Raw genomic sequence first — 23696 nt, 5'->3', positions numbered from 1 at the left:
AACCTAATTTATATCCAGACTGGGAACAAACACTGAATGGGGAGGTGAGTAGAAGATCAGGTGCTCAGGATTTTATTCAGCTTTTCATTACAGGTTATTTTAACAGGGACACAGTTCTTCTTTAAAAATGAATATAAACCAAATGCAGTTTCACTTCACCACAGCATGAGTGGAACGTAATGCATTCATATCGTGGTACAACAGCCCTATAGGAGAACTAACCACAAACAGATTTTCACGTATCCTCCTAATGAATATTTAGAAAGCGGCAGCGCTGAACGCTTTTCTAAACTGAATGTGCTTTAAGTATAGTGGTGGAGATGTAAGGTAACTAGTGTAACATGTATTACGGTAACGAGAAGTTGAGTCCCGCCTTCACTACGTCACGTGACCAGGAAGCGGGACACAAAAAAACTTGTCTGCTGCTCGACTTCTGGGGGTTTTGAAAGCTGGAGAAGCGTCATGACTAAGCTGCAGCTTTTGAATGATTATTTGACCGAGCGGCTAATGGCTGCTGTACGGGAGATACTGGAGGTGGTGGGAAGCACGGTGCTGGAATATGAGGAGGAAAGCGCCCGGGCACAGCGCGAAATCGAGCTGTTGCGGCGGAGGCTGCGGGACGCCGGAGCGGAAGCACCAGTTTGGCCCGGTGGGTGAAGTTAATCGCTCTTTAAACTGTACTTTACGGCTGTATGTCGTGCGTAAATTACTTTAATAGTAATTTCCAGCCGGGTCGTGCAAAGCTAGCAATGCATCTGTCTAATTACCACCTTGTCCATGTACTCTGGTCATTCTCTCTTGAGGATCTCATGTGTATATTTCCCTACTTCTTGCCTTCTTTCGGCGCTGTAGGGAACGGTCGGAAGCCTGTTGTTTAAACCGCGTTTTAAAAATTATTCAAGTTATCTTTAATGCACGGTTAAGTGTGCAACAGGGGCGGATCTCAGGTGTTACCGTGGCAACCCCTGTTGCCACCCTACATCAAAATATTAAAAAGGAAATATGCATTATTTTATTGTCTCAGCGGAACCACAGAACAGACAGGGTGCGGTGCGGTCACCAAAAATATAACTGGTCCCTCGTGGCCACCACAACCAAAATTGTCTGCAGAAGCCACCGATTTGCAACTTCCTACTCAACGTGCTACCCAGGCTTATCAAATAAGCAGCCTTATTTCTGAGTCGAGCTATGAGCATAATGCTTTTCAAACGAAAAAACTGTCCACCTTTTGTCCACCTTTTCTCATCGCAGTCTGTCACAGAAATCTTTGTGATGCCAGCTCTTGGCATGTAACTCAGGCTTGCGCCTGATTAATTAAGCTGGACCGCAGGTCTTGGTATTAGGGGGAAACACACAAAAGTACTGGAAGAACCAATGTCGTAGGAGAGAGTTCGGTTTGGTGGGGGGCATAATTAAATAATATAAATGCAAAGGTCTATTTGGATGATGAATGAAGCCAAATTAAATATTGGGGGGTGGGGGCTGTACAAGTCCTCACAATCCCCTTGGTTCTTACATCCCTGGGAAGAACGTGCAGTTTTCTCATAATGATTGGGACTTTGGACTAGCTACTCTGGTGGAATAAAGCTGGAATGCTGCCTGTTGAGCCACCATACTGATGTGAATATGCTTAAAAAATAAATGAACTTATGTGTGAGTGCACCCTGCGATGGCCCCATCCTGGCTTGTTTCCTGCCTTGTGCCCGTAGCCTACTGGACTGGTTGCAGACCCCCCATGAACCTGAATAGGACAAGCGGTTTCAGAAAATGAATGGATGGAAAATAAATTTAAAAACACTTAAGTTGCCAAGTTGATTTAAATTCAATTCAACTCTATTTGTTGTAATATACAAATTTGGCCCAAGGTGCATTCCTGCATCATTTATGTGGGATAATTCAAAAACAGGGAATAGGGAAGATAACCAATTGAAAGAAAGAATGCCAGACGACAGCAGACGAGAGGAACCAAAAACTCCCAAGAAGGGAGAAAAAAAGCCTCTGGGGGTCCAAGGTCAACTGGCTGCCCCCCCCCCCCCCCCCCCCTAGGTATGCTGACATTATAGAAAAAGAAAGAGTGGCCTTGCATTTTTACATTGTGCATATGCTGCTGTTCTTTCTTTCTAGAAGCTTCACAACCAATAGAGAACCTTGAGCCCGAAGCAGTGTCCCCCACTGAGCCGGAGCTGGATGGGCAGGACTGGAGCCTCCAGAGGGAGATTTCTCCCAGTGAGGAGAAGCTCTGCGTCGGGCAGAGGCAGCAGGAGGCCAGCATGCAGTGTCTGCCGTTTACGCCACCTGGCCTGAAGAGTGACCACGACCAGGACTCAGAGCTGCCCGAACTTTTCAAAGTACAGATCGAGAGTCCCACAGAGGAGCCGCACGTGGCAGATATGGAGCCTGACCTTGTTAAAAAAGAAGCCGATGGGCCCAGCTACAGTGAGTCACAGCAGCGAGCTGACTCGGTGTGGGCCAGTGACTCGCGGGCGCAAATGCGAGAGCCGCCATCGGTGAACTTGAGGCAGCTCCCAGGGAAGCGGACTCATTCCTGCCCACAGTGTGGGAAGACCTTCTGCCACATGTCCCGGCTGAAGATACATCTGCGGATTCACACGGGAGAGAAACCGTACAGCTGCTCCCTGTGCGGCAAACGCTTCAATAACGACGGCACGCTCAAGAACCACCAGAGGGTCCACACGCAAGTGCGGCTCTACAGCTGCACACAGTGCGGCATGAGGTTTAAGGATGCCTACACCTGCAAGAAGCACCAGAAGGTACACACAGGACTGCAGTCGTACTGCTGCCCCCTCTGTGGTCTGCAGCTTAATGATGCAGCCAGTCTACAAAATCATCAAAGAATCCACATGGAAGAAAGGCCATACTGCTGCACCTTCTGTGGGAAGCAGTTCATGGCTTTAGGCAAACTGAATAAGCACCTGAAAAGTCACAGCAGAGAGACGACATACAGCTGAACCCTCTGTATTCAGTTATGGTGGCTTACAAAGCTTTTCTTTTTGTCTTCAAATTAAGACGTAATAACTTATGCTACACAGACGTATGGCACCTTTCCAGCATTCTGCCTTCCTAACAAGGGAAGTGAGTGTGCATATATTAGGGTGACCAGATAATCCATGTCAGGGAGGACACTTTGAGCTACTTTGGGTTTTACAAACTACTTCCAAATTAAAAGGCTCCTGTGCTCAGCTAAAGAGTTCAGCTCTTCTTGTGCTTTGACTGGTTTGTTTCCTTGACTGAAAGACTCATCCAGCTGTTTCACATTAGCAGTAGTGACACATGCATGATTATAGGAGACTGACCAATCAGCACACAGCAATAACTCGGTGCTCAAGTAAAATCCAGGTCCGTTTAATTGAAATGGTAATTTACAATTCCTGTCCTAGCTCAGAGTGTCCTCCCTGACATGGATTATCTGGTCACCCTAGCATATATTACTGTTTTTATGGTGTTACTGGAAGTACGGAGCTCCCAGAACACAGTGGGGAGTCTTGCTTTTTGCAAAAATTATGGGAGGTGCGCTGGTTCTCGGGTGTCTCGTCTTTGTAACCAGCCCTGCTGCCTTTGGAAATCCACCTCTGCTGTTTTCTTGAGCTTTAACTTTGTTGCTTATTGAGCATAATTATATGTTATGTTGTCAGGATTTGTCTTTCTCTGAGTGGGGCCATTGGCAGATCCGTCCAGCATCTGTCAGTGGGGCACATTGCGATGGCCAGTGCCCAGTTTCTCCTAATCTGACTGAAGGCAGTTTCAAAGGATGGTGATTCAGTTGCCTGTACAAAGCAGGATTTCTTGCTTAGCCGATTAACATGTTGGATTTAAGGTATCCCAGTTTAAATCTTTGTTCACTTGCATTTAGCCTGGACTACCTTAAATCTAACGGGGTATGATTAGCAAGGAATCCTGCTCTGTGATTCAGGTCCCAGGATACTCCATCGCATGCTGACTGACTTTACAAATGTAACGTTTCCCTGAATGCCGGAGAATCTTTTTTCCCCCCCCTCAGATGAGTCATTTCGGAGGAGCTGCAGGAAGAGAGACAGAAGCTGAACTGAAATCCTGTGCATCAGTGTTTCATCATAAACGATAACTTACTTTGGTAGCAGAGCAGTTCAGCACACAGAATACCCACAAAGACGGCAGTTTTTACTTCTGGTGAATCAGCCGGTGAGCTGCCATGGAACAGCAGAGGCTGTGGTTACTCACCTCGGCAACACGAGTTACATTCACCTTCTTATTGTTGTGGGCGAATGATCTGTCTGCTGAACTGGGTAACTGTGATTAAAAAGTATGACTTAATTGCAATGAAGAAATCAGTATTTAAGAAATGGGAATCCCCTTCAGGGAGAACCCCAGCCTCCTATCCTGTGTTGCGAGGGAGGGGCTCCAGGCCCTTCTGCATCCCTGACCAGCTGTGAGATGGATGGATGGATGAATGAATGAATGAATGAAGTTTTTACCCTTATGATTTTCTATATTGGTTCATCTGTAATTTTTAAACATGCAAATAAATTAATAGCACACAAGGTGTGTTTTCTAACCCTAAACCCACAGGTCTTTCACATCATATGTGTTTTTCTTCAGCTAGAAAGACTTTTTTTCTGAAATTGATCCACGTAAATTAAAGCACATTGAATCTGCAGGGGGATGATTCGCTGTTCTGGATTCCAGGCATGCTCTTGTCTCCTGTCTTCAGCTGTCTGCTTTTCATGGTTAGCAGGGGGAAACCGTGTGACTGCATCAGCATCTCTGTGATGCTATGGTGAGCAGAGGACCTTTAATCTGCAGGATGTGTGAATGTATTAATGTGTCTGCATTAAACATGTATGTATAAACGAAGACCGTTTCTGTTTGGCTTTTTCAGTTGCTGATCAGAGACAAAATAAAGAACTTCGTGCCGTCGGCCAAATCAATCACCATAGCCGCAGCAGGACTGTACGTGTGATTTCGACCATTTAAATTCATTATAATTCCCGCACCCTTTGTAATGTCCCAAAGGCTGTAACATACACCTTGGACCACACGATGGCAGCAGCGTGGCGAATTTAATAGGGCTTTAAAAGCACTACCTGCGCTGTCGGATGGTTGAGGCGGCGTAAAATCTGGTGCCATCCTATGCGGCATTCCCTGTCAAGATTACGAGTGTACAAACTGATTATTTGATTCACACGCGTTGACAGTCCTTAATCATGGTCCTTGAAAGGTATTTTAATTACATTCAGACGACGAACTTTTGCCAGGTGGATATTTTAATGAATTTGAGCGATCTCTAAAAATGGTTGGATGAAAAGGGCGCGAATGGTTTATTCAAGTTTGAATATCTCGGCCTTGATTTAAATATTTTCGTTTTAATAACATTTAACAGTTGTTCTTGGCTACTTATTGTCGTTGTTTTATATTTCAAACAAGCACGATGCACAGAGAGTAATTCAGAGATACAAAGAAAAATCTTTACCACAATCCAGTTTTATTTGACATGTTCCATAAATCACTGCATTCCGAACGTACTTGATATGTAAACAACTGATTGAAATATAAGCTTCACCATTCGGAAGAAAATAGAGAAAGTCAGATGAAAATGAGCATTTCTAAACCAACCACATTTGTAAACGCGATCTCAACAAGTGTCTGTGACCCCTGCGGGGATTACACATCTCCTTAATGAATGTTATTTCCGACGTTGGATGACTGCCGTCCGATTTTAAGAAACCGAAGAGAAGCGTCCCTTCCAATAACCCAATGATATATTGAATGTGAGCACTGCAGTAAAGCGATAATTAATATATGCCTATGGGCCAGGATTTAAGACATGCATGCTGAAGGCAGACTGACCATCAGGTGAGGAGCATGGGGCACGACTCTGTGTCTGTCGTCAAGCAAAGTTAACTTTAATTATCATATACACAAACGTCCATGTGGAAATGCTGCTTGTTGTAATACGTGGATGATGGATTCTTGACAATATTCAGCGTAATTTTACTGCTTTTATTGCCACCCACGAGCCAAACGGTCATTATTTCTCAGGGAACAATGAGATGAAGGTGCGGCCGGTCATTCAAAGCCGTCAGTCCAGCCAGCAGCGTTAACACCCCCAACTGCGAAAGTTTCACATTTAAAGCCGGCAGAGTGAAAAAGACAGTAAATATAGGCCTAAATGATAAAATATCCAACCTTCATTGCTGTGGATAAAAGGATACGTGTTTTTACTGTTTAGCCTGGAGGTTCCAGGAAAGTGTCAGTAATTCCGTTTCCATTTTGTCATTTGCATGCTAGCGAAAGCGGCAGGCATGTAGATAATTGTTAATGATATATATGCAATACCTGGTTTTAGGTACGTCAGAGATTAACTTGAAGTTAATGTTAAACTTTTTTTTCATTTTCATTTGTAAAAGAGGCACTTTTTATTCAGAGTAACTTCAGCCAAACTTAATTAATAGCAAATGGGTAATAACCTAATAATTATTAATCAGAAATAATGTCAGCAACGCAAGCCTTGTACAAAATCTGACTATTTAATATGCATCTCTACTCATGCTATCTATTTTAGTAATCCATACTTAGGTGTTGAAAATGTCACGCGATGTGCTATGATTTGTAAAATGTTATCACTTGCAAGCCTGCTCAAACGGAATAGATTTGTTTTGCATCCACTGAAACTGAAATATAACATTTGCCCGTTGTCTATAGACCTAGTGGGCTGGGCCATTCAGTCCTAGCAGGTGGATCCCGGGAGCTTATTGGTCAGCGTATGCCATCGCTCCACCCTATTGCCTTTGTTTTTCAAGCAGTCCAGCCAATGACGGAGAGGTTCTCCCTGTGACTGACAGCTCAGAGACACTCCACCTAGGGCACATATCGCTATGAAACATTGTATCACTGACATTTGAGCAGTTTAATGTACTTATCCTCAAAGTTAGGACATAATTACCAGTGTAACAAAACAGAAGTTTTATCTCATTTTATCCTGTTTTGTCTTGAACTTTGAAGTGTCATGAATAATCAGTAAATTCATGAACCTTACCTATGAAGTCATTGGATTTTCCCAGGTCATAATCCCAAACGGTGACTTCCAACGTCTTTCCTGACAGCTCCGAGAGAGAGATCTCATAGAAGAACTCCTGTATGGGGAAAGTGGGGGCATGGAGAAGGAGGAGGAGGAAGAGCAAGTGGAGATGACTTTAGATGGGCGAAGTTAGCAGAAGAAGGTTCAACCAGGGACCTCAAAAGCCTGAGAGGAAAATTATGTCTGGTGAGGGAATGAGACCTTCAGAGCCGGCTGGTGTGAGAAAAGTACGAAACTCACACATCTGTATTACAGGTCAAATTATGAAAGCAGTTCCTCCACTTTTTACCAATTCAGAGAAGAAAAATTACAGAACATTCTTAGCCTGAATAAATTATAAACAACCTGAATTCATAGGTAAAGTTTGATGTGATTGCTTTTTAAAAACAGTAACCAAGAAATAAGTTTGCTTCAATCGCACAGCTCTTGTACTGATGTTCCTTGGTTTCTTTTCTCAAACTTTTGATTGCATTGAAGTCTGGGGATTATGATGCCTAAGACCATTGACTTTGTGTTTTCTTAAAGGTTTTGTTGCAGATTTTCATGCTGCTATGACTTGCTGTTCTGGTTGAATGTTTGATTCCCTGATTTGGGTCTTGATTCCATTGTTTCTTCAGTTTAAATACAGGCAGGAGAATGAACCTCTCCTCTTCTGCCCTAAATGTAATGCCGCTGAGTTTGTCCATGAAGCACAATCTTTCACAAAGTTTGGCGAGAGCAGAATCCTGTTGCTTGTGGCTTTATCCAGACCATGTGGACCACGTGGAATGGGTGGCTTTTGACAACCTGTATCCTGCTATGGAGATTGTAACAGTGTAGCTCTGGGTGTCTGGTGGCTTCACCGCTTCTTTCACATCACATGTCTTCCTAACAGGCTTCATGATATAAGCAGATTGAGCTCTTTGTGAATTTTCACCTGACTCTGGTTATCAATCTGCCATCCTCTGAAGATCGCTGGCCTCATGCATCCTGGATGGATGTTACTGATATCATGTACCCAATAGGAAATGCAAAATATGTTCAACATGTCAGCTCATTGTCCTTGCATATGGGCAAGATCATGTTCCATGATCACCGTTTGTCTATTGACAAGCCCATGACTAAATACAGGAGGTACGGATTTCTAATAAGTGAACGACCAGCAGAGGGAGGGTTTGAGGGGGGGTGCCAGTGGACATGGGGGCTGTGTACCTCATTGAACTCTGGGTTGAGGGTCTTCTTCATGATGCCCGTTTTGTGTTTGGATGCCTTGTGGAGGTCAGGTTTTAGGTATCTGAACAGAACAAAAGACAAACGAGGCTGTTAGCCTGCTTTTCAGGGAGGGTACGACTCCCCCGACCCCACACACACACACGCACACACACACACACACACACACACACACAAAGGCTCATTCCCGCCTCTGCTGTGACTCCCCACTGAAACTGTTATTATCAGCTGGAGACGGCACAGGAACACAGAGGCAGTGAGGGGATGTGTCAATGAGAGCGTGTGGGTTTGCTGGCCGGTTTGTGTTCCTCATGCTCGCTGCCTTCCTTGGCACATATTGTGCAGTATTAAGTTGCTGAATCTATAAAATGGCGAAAATAAATACTATCTTTCATCAGCTCCTGTGCCGCTCTATGAGATCCTAAAATCTAAAGTGTTTACTGATTATCTGATTAATGTCCTATTATGCTCACTTCTTACTTCACTTCCTGCATTATTTTGCACCTCACTTCTTGCCTCACTTCTCTCTGCACGTCCTGCGTCTTTTTGTATCTCACCTGCTCCCTCGCTTCTCACTTCACTTCCTGCATCATTTCTTTCCACACTTCCTGCCTCGTTCCTCACTTCACATCCTGCACCATCTCTTGGCTTGCTTCTTGCCTCACTTCACTTGCTGCATAATTTATTACCTCACTTCCTGCCTCTCTTCCCACCTCACTTGCTGCCTTGCTTCTCACTTCACTTCCTGCACCATCTCTTGGCTTGCTTCTTGCCTCACTTCACTTGCTGCATAATTTATTACCTCACTTCCTGCCTCTCTTCCCACCTCACTTGCTGCCTTGCTTCTCACTTCACTTCCTGCACCATTTATTACCTCACGTCCTGCCTCTCTTTCCACCTCACTTCTCTCCTCACTTCCCGCCTTGCCCAGCACCTCACATCTTCACGTAGGGGTCGGAAAACCCGTTGACGTCCATAGCAGCCAAGTGGGCACACCGCACGATTCCCACGCACAGCCCTGAACGCCGTCCCTCCACTGTGACAGAGGGCTCACTGTCACCCTCCCTAGATGGGGGCAGGAACTGCAGGGAGAGCAGCAAACGGCCCCTTTCTTCCTGGCTCCTCTGCTGCTCAGTCTCCCACTGTAAGTGAAGGAGATGGGGGGAAAAAATGAGAAAGAAGTAAGCTTCTGACATGTTTTACCAATAAAACTGAAGTCTTTAGTGACAATGTGAAGAACTTGTCAACCCGTCACCTCTGGGTCACACATCAGATCCCTGCAGAGTTCACTCTGAATTCAGTTTGCACTGTTTACTGAGGGGGAGTCAGAGACATGAACTGGAAACAGGACGGCAGGACACAGTACAGTCACACACAAATGAGAGCAGGGCCTGGCTCCACGGTAGCTTGAGCAAAATTAATTACTGGCTCTAACTAAAACATTTCAGCTTTCAGCATCGACTGTAAATTAGTCAACTGAATTAGTCAGCAATGTCATGTTGTGGTAAAAGTTTCAGAGCATCTCTGTGACCCTGGGTGCAGTTCCACACCATATTATATTTCCCATGATTCCATGGACGCTGAATGCTGTAGAAACAGCCTGAACACACTCGCTGGTGAACATAATGCAGAGAGAAAGTTGGCACTAGGAATCAGTACAACTTTTATACAATGTTTCCTAGAGGATAAGAACATTCCCCATGTACAGAACAGCTTTTCTTCCATGCTTCTGCTAGTCTTTCATCTCCCTCTCTCTTTCTCTCTCTCTCATTTTTATTCCTGAGAGGTGTTTCATTGTTCTGTACTCAGACAGAAACATAACATAAAACCAACGGAGAATCAATGGTATAATTCCCTGGTTTGCTTTCTACTCACCACCTGAGGCTCTAGCTCTTTTGTTTTGCCCCCCCACCTTCCTGCACCAAACCCCCACCCTTGTCATGAGCCAAATATCAGGGTCTAATTAGTACGGATACCCTGCAGATGGCCTGAATGCCAACTCATCCTGCGCCTCTGCGTCGTCATGCTGTGTCCAGCGAGATGCATTTAGGGGAAACAATAAACACCCCCCCCCCCCTGCATCTGGACCATGTGAAAGAAGCAGAGCAGGACGAGAGTACACAGAATGTAAAGACACATGCAGAGCAGAGTGCGCTGAACGTAAAAACGTGCAGAGTGGGGCGTACTGATCGTAAAGATACACACCGCGGGGAGCATGGACGTGCAGCCTGAAGAGATGTGCGCAGAGTGCAGAGCATAGAATGTAAAGACATGTGCAGCCTGGAGAGCACGGAACGTAAATACACGCAGAGTGACGAGCTCGCTGGACATAAAGACGCGCAGAGTGGAGCACGCTGGACATAAAGACGCGCAGAGTGACGAGCACGCTGGACATAAAGACGCGCAGAGTTGAGCACGCTGCACATAAAGACGCGCAGAGTGACGAGCACGCTGGACATAAAGACGCGCAGAGTGGAGCACGCTGGACATAAAAACGCGCAGAGTGGAGCACGCTGGACATAAAAACGCGCAGAGTGACGAGTACGCTGGACATAAAGACGCGCAGAGTGACGAGCACGCTGGACATAAAGACGCGCAGAGTGGAGCACGCTGGACATAATGACGCGCAGAGTGACGAGCACGCTGGACATAAAGACGCGCAGAGTGACGAGCACGCTGGACATAAAGACGTGCAGAGTGGAGCACGCTGGACATAAAAACGCGCAGAGTGACGAGTACGCTGGACATAAAGACGCGCAGAGTGACGAGCACGCTGGACATAAAGACGCGCAGAGTGGAGCACGCTGGACATAATGACGCGCAGAGTGACGAGCACGCTGGACATAAAGACGCGCAGAGTGACGAGCACGCTGGACATAAAGACACGCAGAGTGACGAGCACGCTGGACATAAAGACGCGCAGAGTAGAGCACGCTGGACATAATGACGCGCAGAGTGACGAGCACGCTGGACATAAAGACGCGCAGAGTGGAGCACGCTGGACATAATGACGCGCAGAGTGACGAGCACGCTGGACATAAAGACGCGCAGAGTGACAAGCACGCTGCACATAAAGTCGCGCAGAGTGACGAGCACGCTGGACATAAAGACGCGCAGAGTGACGAGCACGCTGGACATAAAGACGCGCAGAGTGGAGCACGCTGGACATAAAGACGCGCAGAGTGACGAGCACGCTGCACATAAAGTCGCGCAGAGTGACGAGCACGCTGGACATAAAGACGCGCAGAGTGACGAGCACGCTGGACATAAAGACGCGCAGAGTGACGAGCACGCTGGACATAAAGACGCGCAGAGTGGAGCACGCTGCACATAAAGACGCGCAAAGTGGATCTACACACATGGCGAATACGGATCCACATGGTACACTGGAAGTAAAGATGTACAGACATGTTGAGGCTAACACCAGGTCCATGCGATGAATCCTTGATTTCCTTTTGAGAAAGAACCTTCTGTTGTGTCTAAAAATCTTTCTCTGTGTGATGCTCTCTGCGCCTGGCTCATGTCACGCCTGCCTTCTGTTGGAATCTGTTTTGAGACCTGCGCACACGCTCTCCGCTCCCTCACGCATGTCATCCGTCTGCCACTGACATGTGACCACAACCATCTCGTTATTTCTCATCCATCACCGTGTTTCTCGCTCCCCTCTGGTATAATTTATTTCTGCCTGTCCCCTCATTAAGGGCAGGCTTCCAGTTCCGCTACATGTCTCCTCCATCAGACGGCGGTATTGTCCTGCTTTACACATCACTCTGGCATCATGCATGTTTGCTGCACCCAGAGCAGAGATGTTACTCCCACATTTAATGGCTGAAACAGCAAGTCGACTGCTTTCTCTTGAGGATAATCAGCTGCCAACGGGGGGGAGGGGGTTGTAGGTGCGGCTGGAAAGGGCTCACCTCTCGGAGGTAGCAGGAGATCCCCCGCAGAGCTGCACTCATGGTGGTGGGAGAAGGGAGCTGGATGAGTAGAAGAGGAGAGAGAGATTGAGAGTGAGCCTTCCTAGATGGGACACTCAGACACTGATGATGCAGAATTGGATCAGCCCTCAGTGGGACAAAAGACACTGGTGATGGAGGACTGGATCGGCCCTCAACGAACACTCAGACCCTGATGGTGGAGGACTGGACCAGCACTCGGCGAAACACTCAGACCCTGATGATGGAGGACTGGACCATCCCTTAGTGGGACATTCAGACACTGATGATATAGGACTAGACCGGCCCTCAGCGGAACACTCAGACACTGATGATGTAGGGCTGGACCAGCGCTCGGCGAAACATTCGGACACTGATGATGCAGAATCGGGTCAGCCCTCAGTGGGACACTCAGAAACTGACGATGTAGAATTGGACTGGCCCTCAGTCGGACATTTGGACACAGACTGTAAAGCGATGAAGACCCACACACATAAATACCAATACCAGTGCTAAAACAATACTAAAATGGTGCCATGCCTAAATGTTGTCTGCATTGGTACTTAACAAAAAATAAGGCACGAAATGAAGGCCAACAACATTAAAGAATGGCTTTTTATTTGTAAAGCAAATTAAATTTCAAATCGAATATATTAACATGACACCTTAAATAAATAAATAAATTTGATGTGTTCCCCCTTTGCACACAATCATTTTTTAAAATTTGTTATACGTCCTGGTGTCAGAATCCTTTCGAGTGAAATACAGCCGCACATAAGAGTATTTTCATATTTTTTTGATATTTTCATCATGTTTAAGGACATCAGAGCAAGTGTAATGTTAACTAGCAATGGCACGTGAGGTTTCGTGATACTTCTTTTGCCCCCACCACTAGAGGACAAGTATTTAAATCATCAGCTCAGGCATTTAAGTGGCACCGGTCAGGCACCGAAATCTGCGTTGCACCATGGTCCAGTACATACTGGTCATAGTGGGTTTTGGTAACCAACCCTGCACATAACAGATGGAGAGATGGCATATCCTCATGCAGGATGGTGTGTCCATGACCACAATGACCATGACACCGAGTGCTGCGGCCACAGGCCTCCCCAGGACTGTCCTCACAGGAGGGGGGTGTTCCAGGCAGACGCTGTAGCGTTTGAGCTGGTCTGGCTGTACCCGCCGCAGGGCCACTCGCACCTCCCCGATCAGCTCATTAGGAGCCAGTCTGTCCTCATCACACACCGATATCCTGACAAGAGGAGGGAGAGAAACGGGGGGAAGAACGGAGCAAGTCAGACAGAGAAGAAGGAGAATGCCAATACAGAGACCAAGAGAAAGAGGAGTCAATGAGGCTGTTGTCAGCCAGCTGGTTCTTGTCGCACGCTGATACCCTGACAGGAAGAGGGAGGCCGCATTTGGCAATGAGCTTCTCTCAGCTTTGCTCACCTCTGGCCCTAATGATTCATCTGTGCACCACAAACCAGCTTATTCCCTGTGAAGAACTGCTGGTGTTGCTGTCTGTTCCCCCTGGAATGTACCCGAAAACTCTGGCTTTGAGGTGGATCACCATGACAGAGGATTCATTTCCAGGTTATCCCAGAGATGTTGTCAGGTTGAGTCTTGGGCTTACAGGTTCAGGATATAAATTCTAAATGTACTGACAAATCAGTAATGCTCACGGCAGAGGACACAGACGAGAATGTTGACAGGTTAACTGGCTGAAAATAGTAATTACAATAACTCTGAATAATACAGAACTGTATGGCTTGGCAGTTTTTGAATTTACGTTGAATGTGATTTTTGTTTTGGATTTGAGAAAATATCACGACTTTTATGGGGTGGACATGTTTACATGTTTCAATAAGCAGTGTGATCTGAAGCTTGAGCTCCTGGTGAGAATAACAGGACTGTGAAAAGGTAGAAGACTGGAGGTGATCTCCCTGCTGTTTGGAGATGCTGTTGTTCTCTTAGTTTCATCCAACCTGAATCTGAGGTTGGGTAGCATGCACTGGCACAGCACATTGCTGCACCCGCCACCCAACGAAACACCTTAGGATCCCAGTTGACAACCCCCAGGCTGACACACAGTTCAATGAAGATCCTGTGAGCCAGATCATCCTCAGGGAATTGCATCACATGACCATAGTGCCATAGGAAACATTCACTCATAATGCAGGTAATATGCCTCATTCAGGACTCCCTAAGCAACCTTACAAAGTCAAACCAGAGGTAACCAAGGATTCTCTGAAGGGAGACAGTACCAAAGGAGTCCAGTCTCAGGTCATGCAATGGAGCATCCATGTCTCGCAGCCATACAGCAAAACAGGAAGCACCAAGACTCTAAAGACTTGGATCTTCATCCTCTTACAAAGATATTGGGACCGCCACACACCCTTTTCCAGGGACCTCATGACTCTCATGCTCTCCCAGTCCATCTACTGACTTCAAAGGAAGAGTCACCAGAGACATGAAAGTCACTACTGAGGTAACTGAACCTCTCAACGCGGTCGACGTTCTCTCCACGGACAGACACTGCTGCTGGCTGTGCCCAAGAGGTCATTAATGGCCTGAATCTTGTTTTTTTTTTCAGGACATTTGCAAATCCAGACACTCAGTCTCTCGAGAGTCCCTATAAGAGTCTCAGGTTGGGAAACTCAAGATCAATGACTCTTTCTTCAGATTCCCCACAGCTGCTGGACCCCATGACCCTGCCCAACACCCAGTCCATGCAAGCACTAAACAGAGTAGGAGCAAGAACACACCCCTGATGAACCCCAGAATCTACTGGGAAGAGCAGAGGTTCTGGCTCCACTCTGCATTGCATTCACAGTATCAGTGTACAAGCTGGCCATGATGTACAGCAACTTTGGGGGGTTCCTGAGAACTCTCAGGATGTCCCATGGGGCAGCTCAATCAACTGAGTCAATAAAAATCAACAAAGACTGCAAAGAAACTCTGCTAATATTTGCATTTCTGCTCAATGAGACCACTCAGTGCCAAGATGTGCTCTATGGTAGACTTCTTATGCGTAAAACCAGACTGCTCCGATTGCTGATAGATCAGCAGCTGGTCAAGGATCCTACTGAGGATGAGCCTAGCAAGGACTTTACCCAGCACTGACAGCAGTGTTATCCCCCTGTAGCTGCTACAATCCAGAAAATCACCCTTCACTTTCCAAAAAGGGACAACAAGCCCTGATCTTCAGTCAGCTGGAATGATGTTTGTCTCCCAAATGGAAGCAAAGATTGCTTGTAAACTTCACAGCTAATCAGAGGATCAGCCTAAAGAACTGTGGACCCAGAGATGCCCAAAGTCCTAGCTGGAGAATCAGCTTCAAACAGCTGCTCAATGTAGCCACAACTGCAGTGTCACTGTAAGGACAGTTCCATCACCTGTCCTGACTGTGACTCTCTGAGGAGCGGATTTGGAAGTGCTTCGATTCTTCTGTAAGCAGGATGTGGGTCGCTAGACCATCGACAATGTGTCACTTGCTCACATATCACTCTAACAAATGCCTCTTTATCTTCACAGCTGTCCTTCTCAGTTCCTGGTTCAGACTGGAGTTGACATCGAGCTGTACGCTGCGACTCCTCTTGATAATATCCAGGGTGCCTTGCAAGATGAAATACCTCCTTCTGGGAATACTGGCAACACCAACACAACACTCAGCAACCTTCAGGATCTTGTCATAGAATGTCTCCCATATTACATTAGAATTGGCAGTCATACTCAAGTCTGCAAATTCCTCACACAAAACACCATGCAATCTCATTAGAAACAGCCTGAACTTGGAGTCTGGCCAGGTCCAGCATCATTTACTAGTAGGTAGTAGCCTACTGAACCTAAGCTGAATATTCAGAGTGGCAACAACAAGCCTGTGGTCAGAATTTATAAACTGGGCACTTCTATGGACTCTGTAGTTCTGCAGGAGCCTCCAGCGTCTGCCTACGAGGATGCAATCGATCTCCTTCACCTTTTAGTTGTGGGGGAGTATCTCCTCCAAGTGAAGGAGCTCACAAATGATGCAGTCGTCAGGTGAGAATTATGGCTGACCAGTCTCTCTACTTTTCTATCTTCATCTATGGTCATGAGCTGTGGGTAATGACTAAAATAATCAGGTCATGAGTACAAGCAGCCAAAATGAGGTTTCTCCACAGGGATACTGGTCCATGATGAGATGGATCAAAAGTAGCCAGCTGTGGTTTTTCGGGCAGACCATAAGAATGTTGCCTTTTTGGTTCCCAGAGGAACTGTTTCAAGCACGTCTTCCTAGAAAGAAACCCCGGGGCCAAACTGGGACACACTGGAGGGGCCACATCTCCCAGCTGGCTTAGAAATGCCTGGGACTGTCTGTGGCCATGGAAGGAGATGTGATCTGAGTGGTCAGAGTGATCTGGACCCCATTCTTACCTTTCTCGTTCATATCAGCAAACTGAAGCTGGTAGCACGTAACACGAATGAAGCAGAATGAAGAGGGAGAAACCGAAAACACAAATGTTGTGATGCTGGCTGGGAATGCCATGTTCACACCACCTGCCGAAACACGGCCCAGCTGCCTCTTTCATGCTGGGGCGCCAGAGCATTGGAGCGTTAGATCATTGGAGTGTTGGATCATTTGAGTGTTGGGGAGCTGGAGCGTTGGACTGCTGGAGAGTTGGACCCCTGGAGTATTGCAGTGTTGGAGTGTTGGACCATTGGAATTGTTGGAGTGTTGGTGTGTCATAGCCTTGCGTGACCCTCGCAATCCTCAGAACTGAGCTGCTGCTGGGCTCATAATGAACCATAGAGGTGACTCTGCAGTTATTAATGCGCTGATTAACTGTTTTACCACGAACAGGGAGAGTTCAGAAAAAGGAGGCGTAGCTGCCCATGAGCAGCGGCAGCGTGTTACTGTGTCCGCGTGTGATGGATCTAACGACAGACATGCTGATAGATCACAGCTCCTTGACCTTTAGGGAAAGAGGCCATTTATAATACCAGCTGACAGCTACGAGGTGCCAGGAAAGGCTCTGAATCCCTCACCCCCCCGCCCACCCCCAGTGCCTTCCATGCACTTAAACACGTCTACAGGCCTCTTCATGAAGCGAGGTAGTGAAAAAACTCACTTGCAAGATGTGGCAGTAAAAGCTGTTTGAAGGGTTACCATGGGGTCTCCAAGGGAGGGCTAATCTGTCCCTGGCCTCCATTACCAACGTGCCAGCCGCTCGTAAGCTAACACTAACAATGCAACAAATGAAAAACATCCTTGAGCTGTTGCCCCGGGATACCATTCATTAGTATTTTAGAGGCACAGTCGTTATCTCTGTCATATTGGCCTGTTAGCTAAAGTGTAGCGAGGTTTCATTCCCAACACGAGGGGAATCCAGGTAAGCTGAGCGCTGTCGGCACGGCGACAGCTCCCAGGGGACCCTGTGATGAAAATCACTCTCACTCGACGTGCAGTCTTTCTGCTCCCTCGACTTACAGAAGCACAGTGTAGTGCTTCTCCTCTGGCAGTGTAACAGCGTGTGAGAGCGCAATACAATCAAAGAGAGCTCCAGAGATACAGAAAGACCTCCCAAGCACACGCAAACATGCGCTAATGTTAGCAGAGGGAAATTTTGCAGGCTCTGTGTGCTAAACCGGGCCAGAGAATGGCTCAAAGGAGAGAGGCAGGAGAGCAAGAGACAGACACACAGGAGGAAGGAGAGGAACTGACACCTGGGCTCCGGATAGACGAGCCAACTGCACGCGGGAGGGTAATGCTGTGGCTCACACTGCTGATCCGCAGCAGGGTGCCACGTCTGGCGGAAATCATTCTGCAGAAATTCTCCTGTAATCTATCTGAAATTCACAAATTTTGTTCTACAACATGCAAATGTAATTATAGGCAAGTTACTGTGACTGGAATCTGGCGATGGAGTTATGCTGCTGTGTTTCCTATGGTGCATTGGGACTCGGGAGATACCATGGTGCTGTGTATGGGGGGGGTATCATTTTAATATCACTTCTGCCCTTCCCCCCGCCTCATATGCTACGCCTGGTACCTGAGGGTCTTCCTGTGCATGTCCTCCTCAGTGATGCCCCAGTAGGTGAGCGTCTCGTTCCAGGCTGGGTTCAGGCAGTTGTGTACCGTCCTGGTCTTCAGCTTGTTGGCCTTTGGGGGGCAGAGCAGGGCAGGAGGGGGTTATTTTTTGCAGGGGGCTCCCCCAGCGGCACCAACTCAACCACTGCTCCTCTGTTAATGGGCACCGACCTTGCAGGCCCCGGGCAGCAGGTGCAGCTTCACGTAGGGGTCAGCCAGGCCATCGAAGTCCATCGGCTTAAGACCCTGTGGGGGGGGGAGAGGAGTCGTGAGCCTGGGACAAACCTCCGCAGGAGGGGGCGACAGCCAAATAATCACCCAGGGCTCAGTTTTTGTGTCTAACTTGCTTCTCCATCTGCTAGGCTCTACACCTGTATGTACCTGCTCTACACCTGTATGTACCTGCTCTACACCTGTATGTACCTGCTCTACACCTGTATGTACCTGCTCTACACCTGTATGTACCTGCGTCCTCACCCGTGTATAAGGGCACATACGTGTGTCTGCCCCCACATCCTGGCACTCACAGTAGTAGCAGGGTAAAAGTGGGGTGGCTTTAATACAGTTGAAAACCTCTTTGCAGCAGCAAGCGGCCATTGCGCTTAAGAGCCACAATTATATGCTTACTGACTCAACCCGTTAATTGTAATTATCCTCTCTATTCCTGTCAGCACATTAACTCTGCTGGGCAGGGGCTGTGTCAACTGATCCCACAGCCCTTACGGGGCTCCGGCTGCGTCTCTGCTGGCGGACGGACACGGCCCATCATTCACATCATCTCCTGTGTTCCACAAGCTCATTCATCACTCAATTTGCTGCCTCGACACCCTCGGCGTGCAGGAGTCTGCAGTGCACCAGTGTCCACTGGCTGGGTGTGTCCCTGTGGCCAGTGATCGGGGCTGGTACCTTGGCTCTGAGGATGGTGCAGTGCAGGGAGCTGGTGTGTCTCCTGTACAGCAAGCTGAACTCAAGCGCCCCCAGTGATGCTGAAAGACAATGGAGATTCTGATTCTGATGACGATGCAACCCTACACAACTTTACACTGATAACAGGGGACCCCGCAAACACGACTCAGCGATTATCTCACTGCCGTCATCGCTGTCACAGCTGTCCGTTTCTATGGACGTATCCGCTGCCAGTGGAGCCCCGCCTCCTCCCGAGGCTCCTGCCATCAAAGGAGACAGGAGGCTGCTGGCCACTGCTGCAGAGGCCCCGCCCCCAGGTGAGGGAGGGGAAAGACGAGGGAAGTAGGCGGAGATCTGCCTGATTGGCCGGATGGGTCCGGGGCACACATCAATGGCCATGTGCTCCTGGATGGACACTGTCAGCTTCTTCACAGTGGGCGACTTGGACCTGGGGGGCAGAGTGTGGATCCCCACCCAGACACAGAAAGATGACACTGTGTCCTGAGAAGTGTGGCTCTGATCCCCCCCTGTCATCAGACCAGCTCGCGTGTCCCATGGGGACAGAAGCCAGCCTGAAAAGGTGGGGAGTAGCTAACAGGAGAGTAGGTAGCAAAGAAATGCCAATGACGTGTGGGGAACCAGTAAGCAAACCTGTATGAACTGGGAAATCCCACTCTGAGACTTGGGAAGCCTCATTTTCTCATTAAAAATAACTATAATAATTATAGTACAAGATACACAGCATTTCCATCCATCCATGCTTATAATTGCTTATATGTACATATATGCATGTATGTATATACAGAATGTACAGTATTGTACAAAAGTCTTCGGCGGTCAAAAGAAATGTTTAAAGCTGTTTATCTGGGTAGTAAGTGCATATGTACTCAGTAAACAATTTAACATTAGAATATATGCAAATTAAGAGTAACACAATAAAAACTAGTAAAAATATCTTCTGCTCTCCAAAAAGTCACTGATATCTAGGTGGATGGCTAGATGAACACCTCTTCAGTTCCCAAACCTCTCCACAGGGGCACCTCAGCCATTCTATGTATTTATTAAATTTCACCACCAGCTCAGTTAATTAACTTAATTAGTTAAAAAAAAGTTGATGAGATATTGATTAGTTATATGAGGTGTGCTAGTGGTACAAAAAATACCTGGGTGTGTTGTATGGTTGCTGGAAATAATGGGGTGAGTTTAGCTGAGGGTTTGGAATGGCTGAGCCGATACACTTTGACAGGCACAATAGCATAAGTGTACACCACCATAAAGACACAACATAAACATTGAAATATAATTTTCTTTGGCTGTCTTAGACTTTTGCACAGTACTATATATATGCATGCATGTATGTTTATGCAGTATGTATGTGTGTATGTTAATACTCCAGGAATGAGTATGTTAATACTCCAGGTGTGAGCAGAGGTGGAGTCTGTTTACCATCACTTTTTTATCCAGTGTGTCGAATGTGTCACCAGAGAAACTTCCTGACATCCACCACCACAATCCCCACTCCTGCCTGTCCCTCCCTCCCACCCTCTCTGTCTCCCCGGGTTCGAGCCCCGAGCTTCGCCTCACGCTCTGTCCCTCCCTCCCACCCTCTCTGTCTCCCCGGGTTCGAGCCCCGAGCTTCGCCTCACGCTCTGTCCTGCTCCTCGTGGCCCTCCATCAGCCCCTCTGGTATCTGGCTGTCTCCTTCCTCCCTCTCGTCCCTCTCTCCATCCCTCTCCTGTGTTTGGATTGAAAGAGGACAGTCACAGTAGAGCAGTGGGGATTCCTGTTCCTGATCCTGTTCCTGTTCCTGTCACCTGCTGTCCCAGAGCAGGTGGACACAGGTGACAGTCCCCCGAAGTCCCCTCTTATTCATGGAAAACCGAAACACAGTGGCAAGGGAGTGAGACCGAGTGATGTGGAATCCACATCTGAGTGATGTGTACATCCCTTGGAGTACGCAGCGCCGTAAAGTGCAAGACGGCACCTGGCAGACAGCCGGACAGAAAGCGAGCAGGAGAATTCCCAGCCGTACATCTCCAGGACACCGATATGCAATAATGAAATGCCGGGCTGTACACAACTTACTGGGAAAAACAGGGAAAAAGAGGCTGAAGAGGGAGAGAAGGAGATAAAAAGGAAGAGGAAAAGGAAGGGGAGGAGGGAAACAAGACAGTGGGATGGGTGTGGAAGAGGAAAATTGATCAGCTAAGAGAAGAGGAAGATGAGTGTATATGAAAAGAGATCCAATACAACAGAGGCGAGCAAAAACGCGAGCAGCACTTCATAACGACAGCAAGAGGATGATTTCTGTCCTTACCTCAGTTTCAGCCTGGAATTGAAAAAGTCCCTCAGAAATGAACGAATCCACGAGCAGAGGCTCAGCATTAACAGGTAGTTTAAAAAGAGGGAATGTGAATGAGGGAAGCAACAGGCAGGAGGAGTGAGACTGGGTGCTGACTGGGGGGGGGCATGGGGGGGAGGACTGCAATATTGACAACACAAAGTTCAAATATCAGGCAGACAGAACAACAGAATGAAAGAAGGATGCAAGACAGAGATGGCAGGATGGATTGCATAATCTCGACAAGGACTGGGAGAAAAATGTTTCCTTGAGTCTGACTACCACCCCCTCTCTCTCGCTCTGTCATTCTCTCTCACAAACACTCTCCCTCGCTCTCCCTCGCTCTCCTTCCCTTTGCAGTTTTCATATTTTCTAATATCCTTTTATTGCCCGCGCATTAATCCTCACTGCCAGAACTGATGAGCCACGCTACCCTGACAGTCTACGACTGGTATTAAATGCCCATTCGCTCTCTCTCCCTTCATGCCCAGTCTTGCTGGATGCTACAGTAGCAACACACCATGATCTCATGCTTGTATTTCTATCAGAATCTGATGAACTCTCAATAGCACTGCAGCGTGACTCTGCTTCTGCCTCAATTAGCATTACATAGCAATGTGGGTCCAGCTTTCCCACATTTTTTGGGTGTGTTGCTGCTGTCTCATGCTGTGTTTGTCTCTCTGTCCACATGCTGGACAGGATTTCCCTGAAGTTGGGAATTTTGACTAGCTTTCCGTGATCTTCCATATCCTCCCCCTCAGTCTCTCTGTGCTGGAGAACTTTCATCATGCCTTCCAGGGGTATTTATTTGTTTTTGATATCGTTCCCCTCCCTCCCACGCGCGGCACCTCTAGCCTTCTGAACCTGCAATCCGTTTGCCGTCTATTAAAAGCACAGCGCTGTGTTTCATTACAGAATTCTCCAGCACGACCCAGGGTCCAGCAGGAAACTGGCAGCATCTTTAATTGGAGCAAACTCCAATATGTAAGTCACCACAATCAGAAAACCGCCCAAGAAAGAACGTGGCACAAAGCTGAGACCCTGAAAACGGATGAGAGATGATGAAAATGGGACATTTTTCTCTGGCTGTCATCATGGGGCAGATACAGGCCAGGGGTGATTAGGGTCAGTCTTTAAAGATGTGTGTTCATGGAGAAGACACTGAAGCCAAATAGACATTATAAAGCCCTCAAAAACTATATTTAGAGTGGAGTATAAACATGGCACACGCTGGTCAAGGTTGATTCCGACTGCTCTTAACTTGCTAATTAGCTGCCATTAGAAGGTCCTTTCAGTTAAAGGACAGGCTGAACACTTACATTAGCGAGTGGTACTTAGACAGTCTGCCAACAGCAGTGCAGCACTAAATTGGTGCCAGCAAAGGACATTAATAAGAAAAATGGACAGCAGACAGAAAAGGAAATGGTTTTAGTGACATTCACATTCTGTGGTTATGTTTCCTGTTCACTTGGCAGATCCGCAGAAAACAAGTTTAACATATCAGTTCATGCAATTTACACACTAAGTGAGCATGACAGGTGCTGAAACTTGCACAGACAGACACAGACACACCCAAAATCCCAAAGTGGACACGACTGCCTCCCCAGGAATTCCACGGCCAGTTGCTAGGCAACAAGGGGAGCTTCGGAATCATTGGTAATGTAATTGGTTTGTGGGGCTTAAAACAATGAAACAACCGCAGGAATAGGAAACAGGAATAAAGGGATTAGACTTTAAATGGCATATCAGTTTCTAATTATGTGCATTGTGACCATCTGCAAAAGTATTATCAAAAATAAAAAAAAAGGTTCATTTATAGTTTACAATGCTTGTAAAACTCAAACTGGGAGAATTGCGGGGCTTATCTTAATATAACATGGAACACACAAACATTTAATATATATATAATTATAGTAAAATATTTACAATTTTCAGTCATATAGAAACAGTCATTTTGACAATCAGGGTTAAAATGAATTAGTCTTATGCCATAAATATTAGGCCTTTGAAAATATCAAATTCCTGTTCAATTAGGAGTTTCATCAAACATTTCAGAAGTAATTTATTTAATGCATTTGTCCAATTACCCAGTTACCCTGTGAGCCTGTGCATAAGGCAACCTGTTAGACAAAGGCATCTGATTAAATCTGATTAAAATGACAT

General features: G+C 46.9%; 2 protein-coding genes across 5 annotated transcripts; one reads left to right on the top strand and one right to left on the bottom strand.

The window, feature by feature from the left end:
• The first annotated feature begins 90 nt into the window (after nucleotides 1–90).
• Nucleotides 91–7753, top strand: LOC111833747 (uncharacterized). Of its 4 annotated transcripts, none has more exons than XM_023792324.2 (3): nucleotides 91–649; nucleotides 2125–2771; nucleotides 7101–7753. In XM_023792324.2, the coding sequence occupies exons 1-3, from the start codon at nucleotides 463–465 to the stop codon at nucleotides 7206–7208; spliced, it is 942 nt and encodes a 313-aa protein (XP_023648092.1). In that variant the 5' UTR covers nucleotides 91–462; the 3' UTR covers nucleotides 7209–7753. The 4 variants fall into 4 exon arrangements, with proteins under 4 accessions (XP_023648092.1, XP_072560808.1, XP_023648094.1 ...); XM_023792326.2 differs by lacking the exon at nucleotides 7101–7753 and adding an exon at nucleotides 4019–4851 and having other exon boundaries at nucleotides 93–649; XM_072704707.1 differs by lacking the exon at nucleotides 7101–7753 and having other exon boundaries at nucleotides 92–649; nucleotides 2128–4851.
• Nucleotides 5463–22047, bottom strand: doc2a (double C2-like domains, alpha). The gene is made up of 12 exons (XM_023792322.2): nucleotides 21510–22047; nucleotides 20839–20927; nucleotides 19375–19640; nucleotides 19193–19272; nucleotides 18458–18532; nucleotides 18249–18358; nucleotides 13345–13471; nucleotides 12202–12261; nucleotides 9224–9426; nucleotides 8267–8348; nucleotides 7034–7130; nucleotides 5463–6855 (listed from the first exon to the last, which is right to left on the bottom strand). The coding sequence occupies exons 2-12, from the start codon at nucleotides 20865–20867 to the stop codon at nucleotides 6725–6727; spliced, it is 1260 nt and encodes a 419-aa protein (XP_023648090.1). The 5' UTR covers nucleotides 20868–20927; nucleotides 21510–22047; the 3' UTR covers nucleotides 5463–6724.
• Between the last annotated feature and the right edge of the window lie 1649 nt (nucleotides 22048–23696).

Source organism: Paramormyrops kingsleyae, chromosome 22, assembly GCF_048594095.1.
Source record: "Paramormyrops kingsleyae isolate MSU_618 chromosome 22, PKINGS_0.4, whole genome shotgun sequence".
NCBI lineage: Eukaryota > Metazoa > Chordata > Actinopteri > Osteoglossiformes > Mormyridae > Paramormyrops > Paramormyrops kingsleyae.
Note: the sequence above shows the minus strand (reverse complement) of the source record. Positions and strands in the feature narration are given on the sequence as shown.

What these genes read in the sequence shown, in the direction of transcription:
- LOC111833747 (XM_023792323.2), top strand. Translation starts at nt 463, where the DNA reads ATGACTAAGCTGCAGCTTTTGAATGATTATTTGACCGAGCGGCTAATG. An exon ending in GGAAGCACCAGTTTGGCCCG is followed by an intron (nt 650 to 2,124) that starts GTGGGTGAAGTT and finishes CTTTCTTTCTAG; the next exon opens with AAGCTTCACAACCAATAGAG.
- doc2a (XM_023792322.2), bottom strand. Translation starts at nt 20,867, where the DNA reads ATGGAGGGCCACGAGGAGCAGGACAGAGC. An exon ending in CTGTGACAGCGATGACGGCA is followed by an intron (nt 19,273 to 19,374) that starts GTGAGATAATCG and finishes ATTGTCTTTCAG; the next exon opens with CATCACTGGGGGCGCTTGAG. An exon ending in ATGCACAGGAAGACCCTCAG is followed by an intron (nt 13,472 to 18,248) that starts GTACCAGGCGTA and finishes TCCTCTTGTCAG; the next exon opens with GATATCGGTGTGTGATGAGG.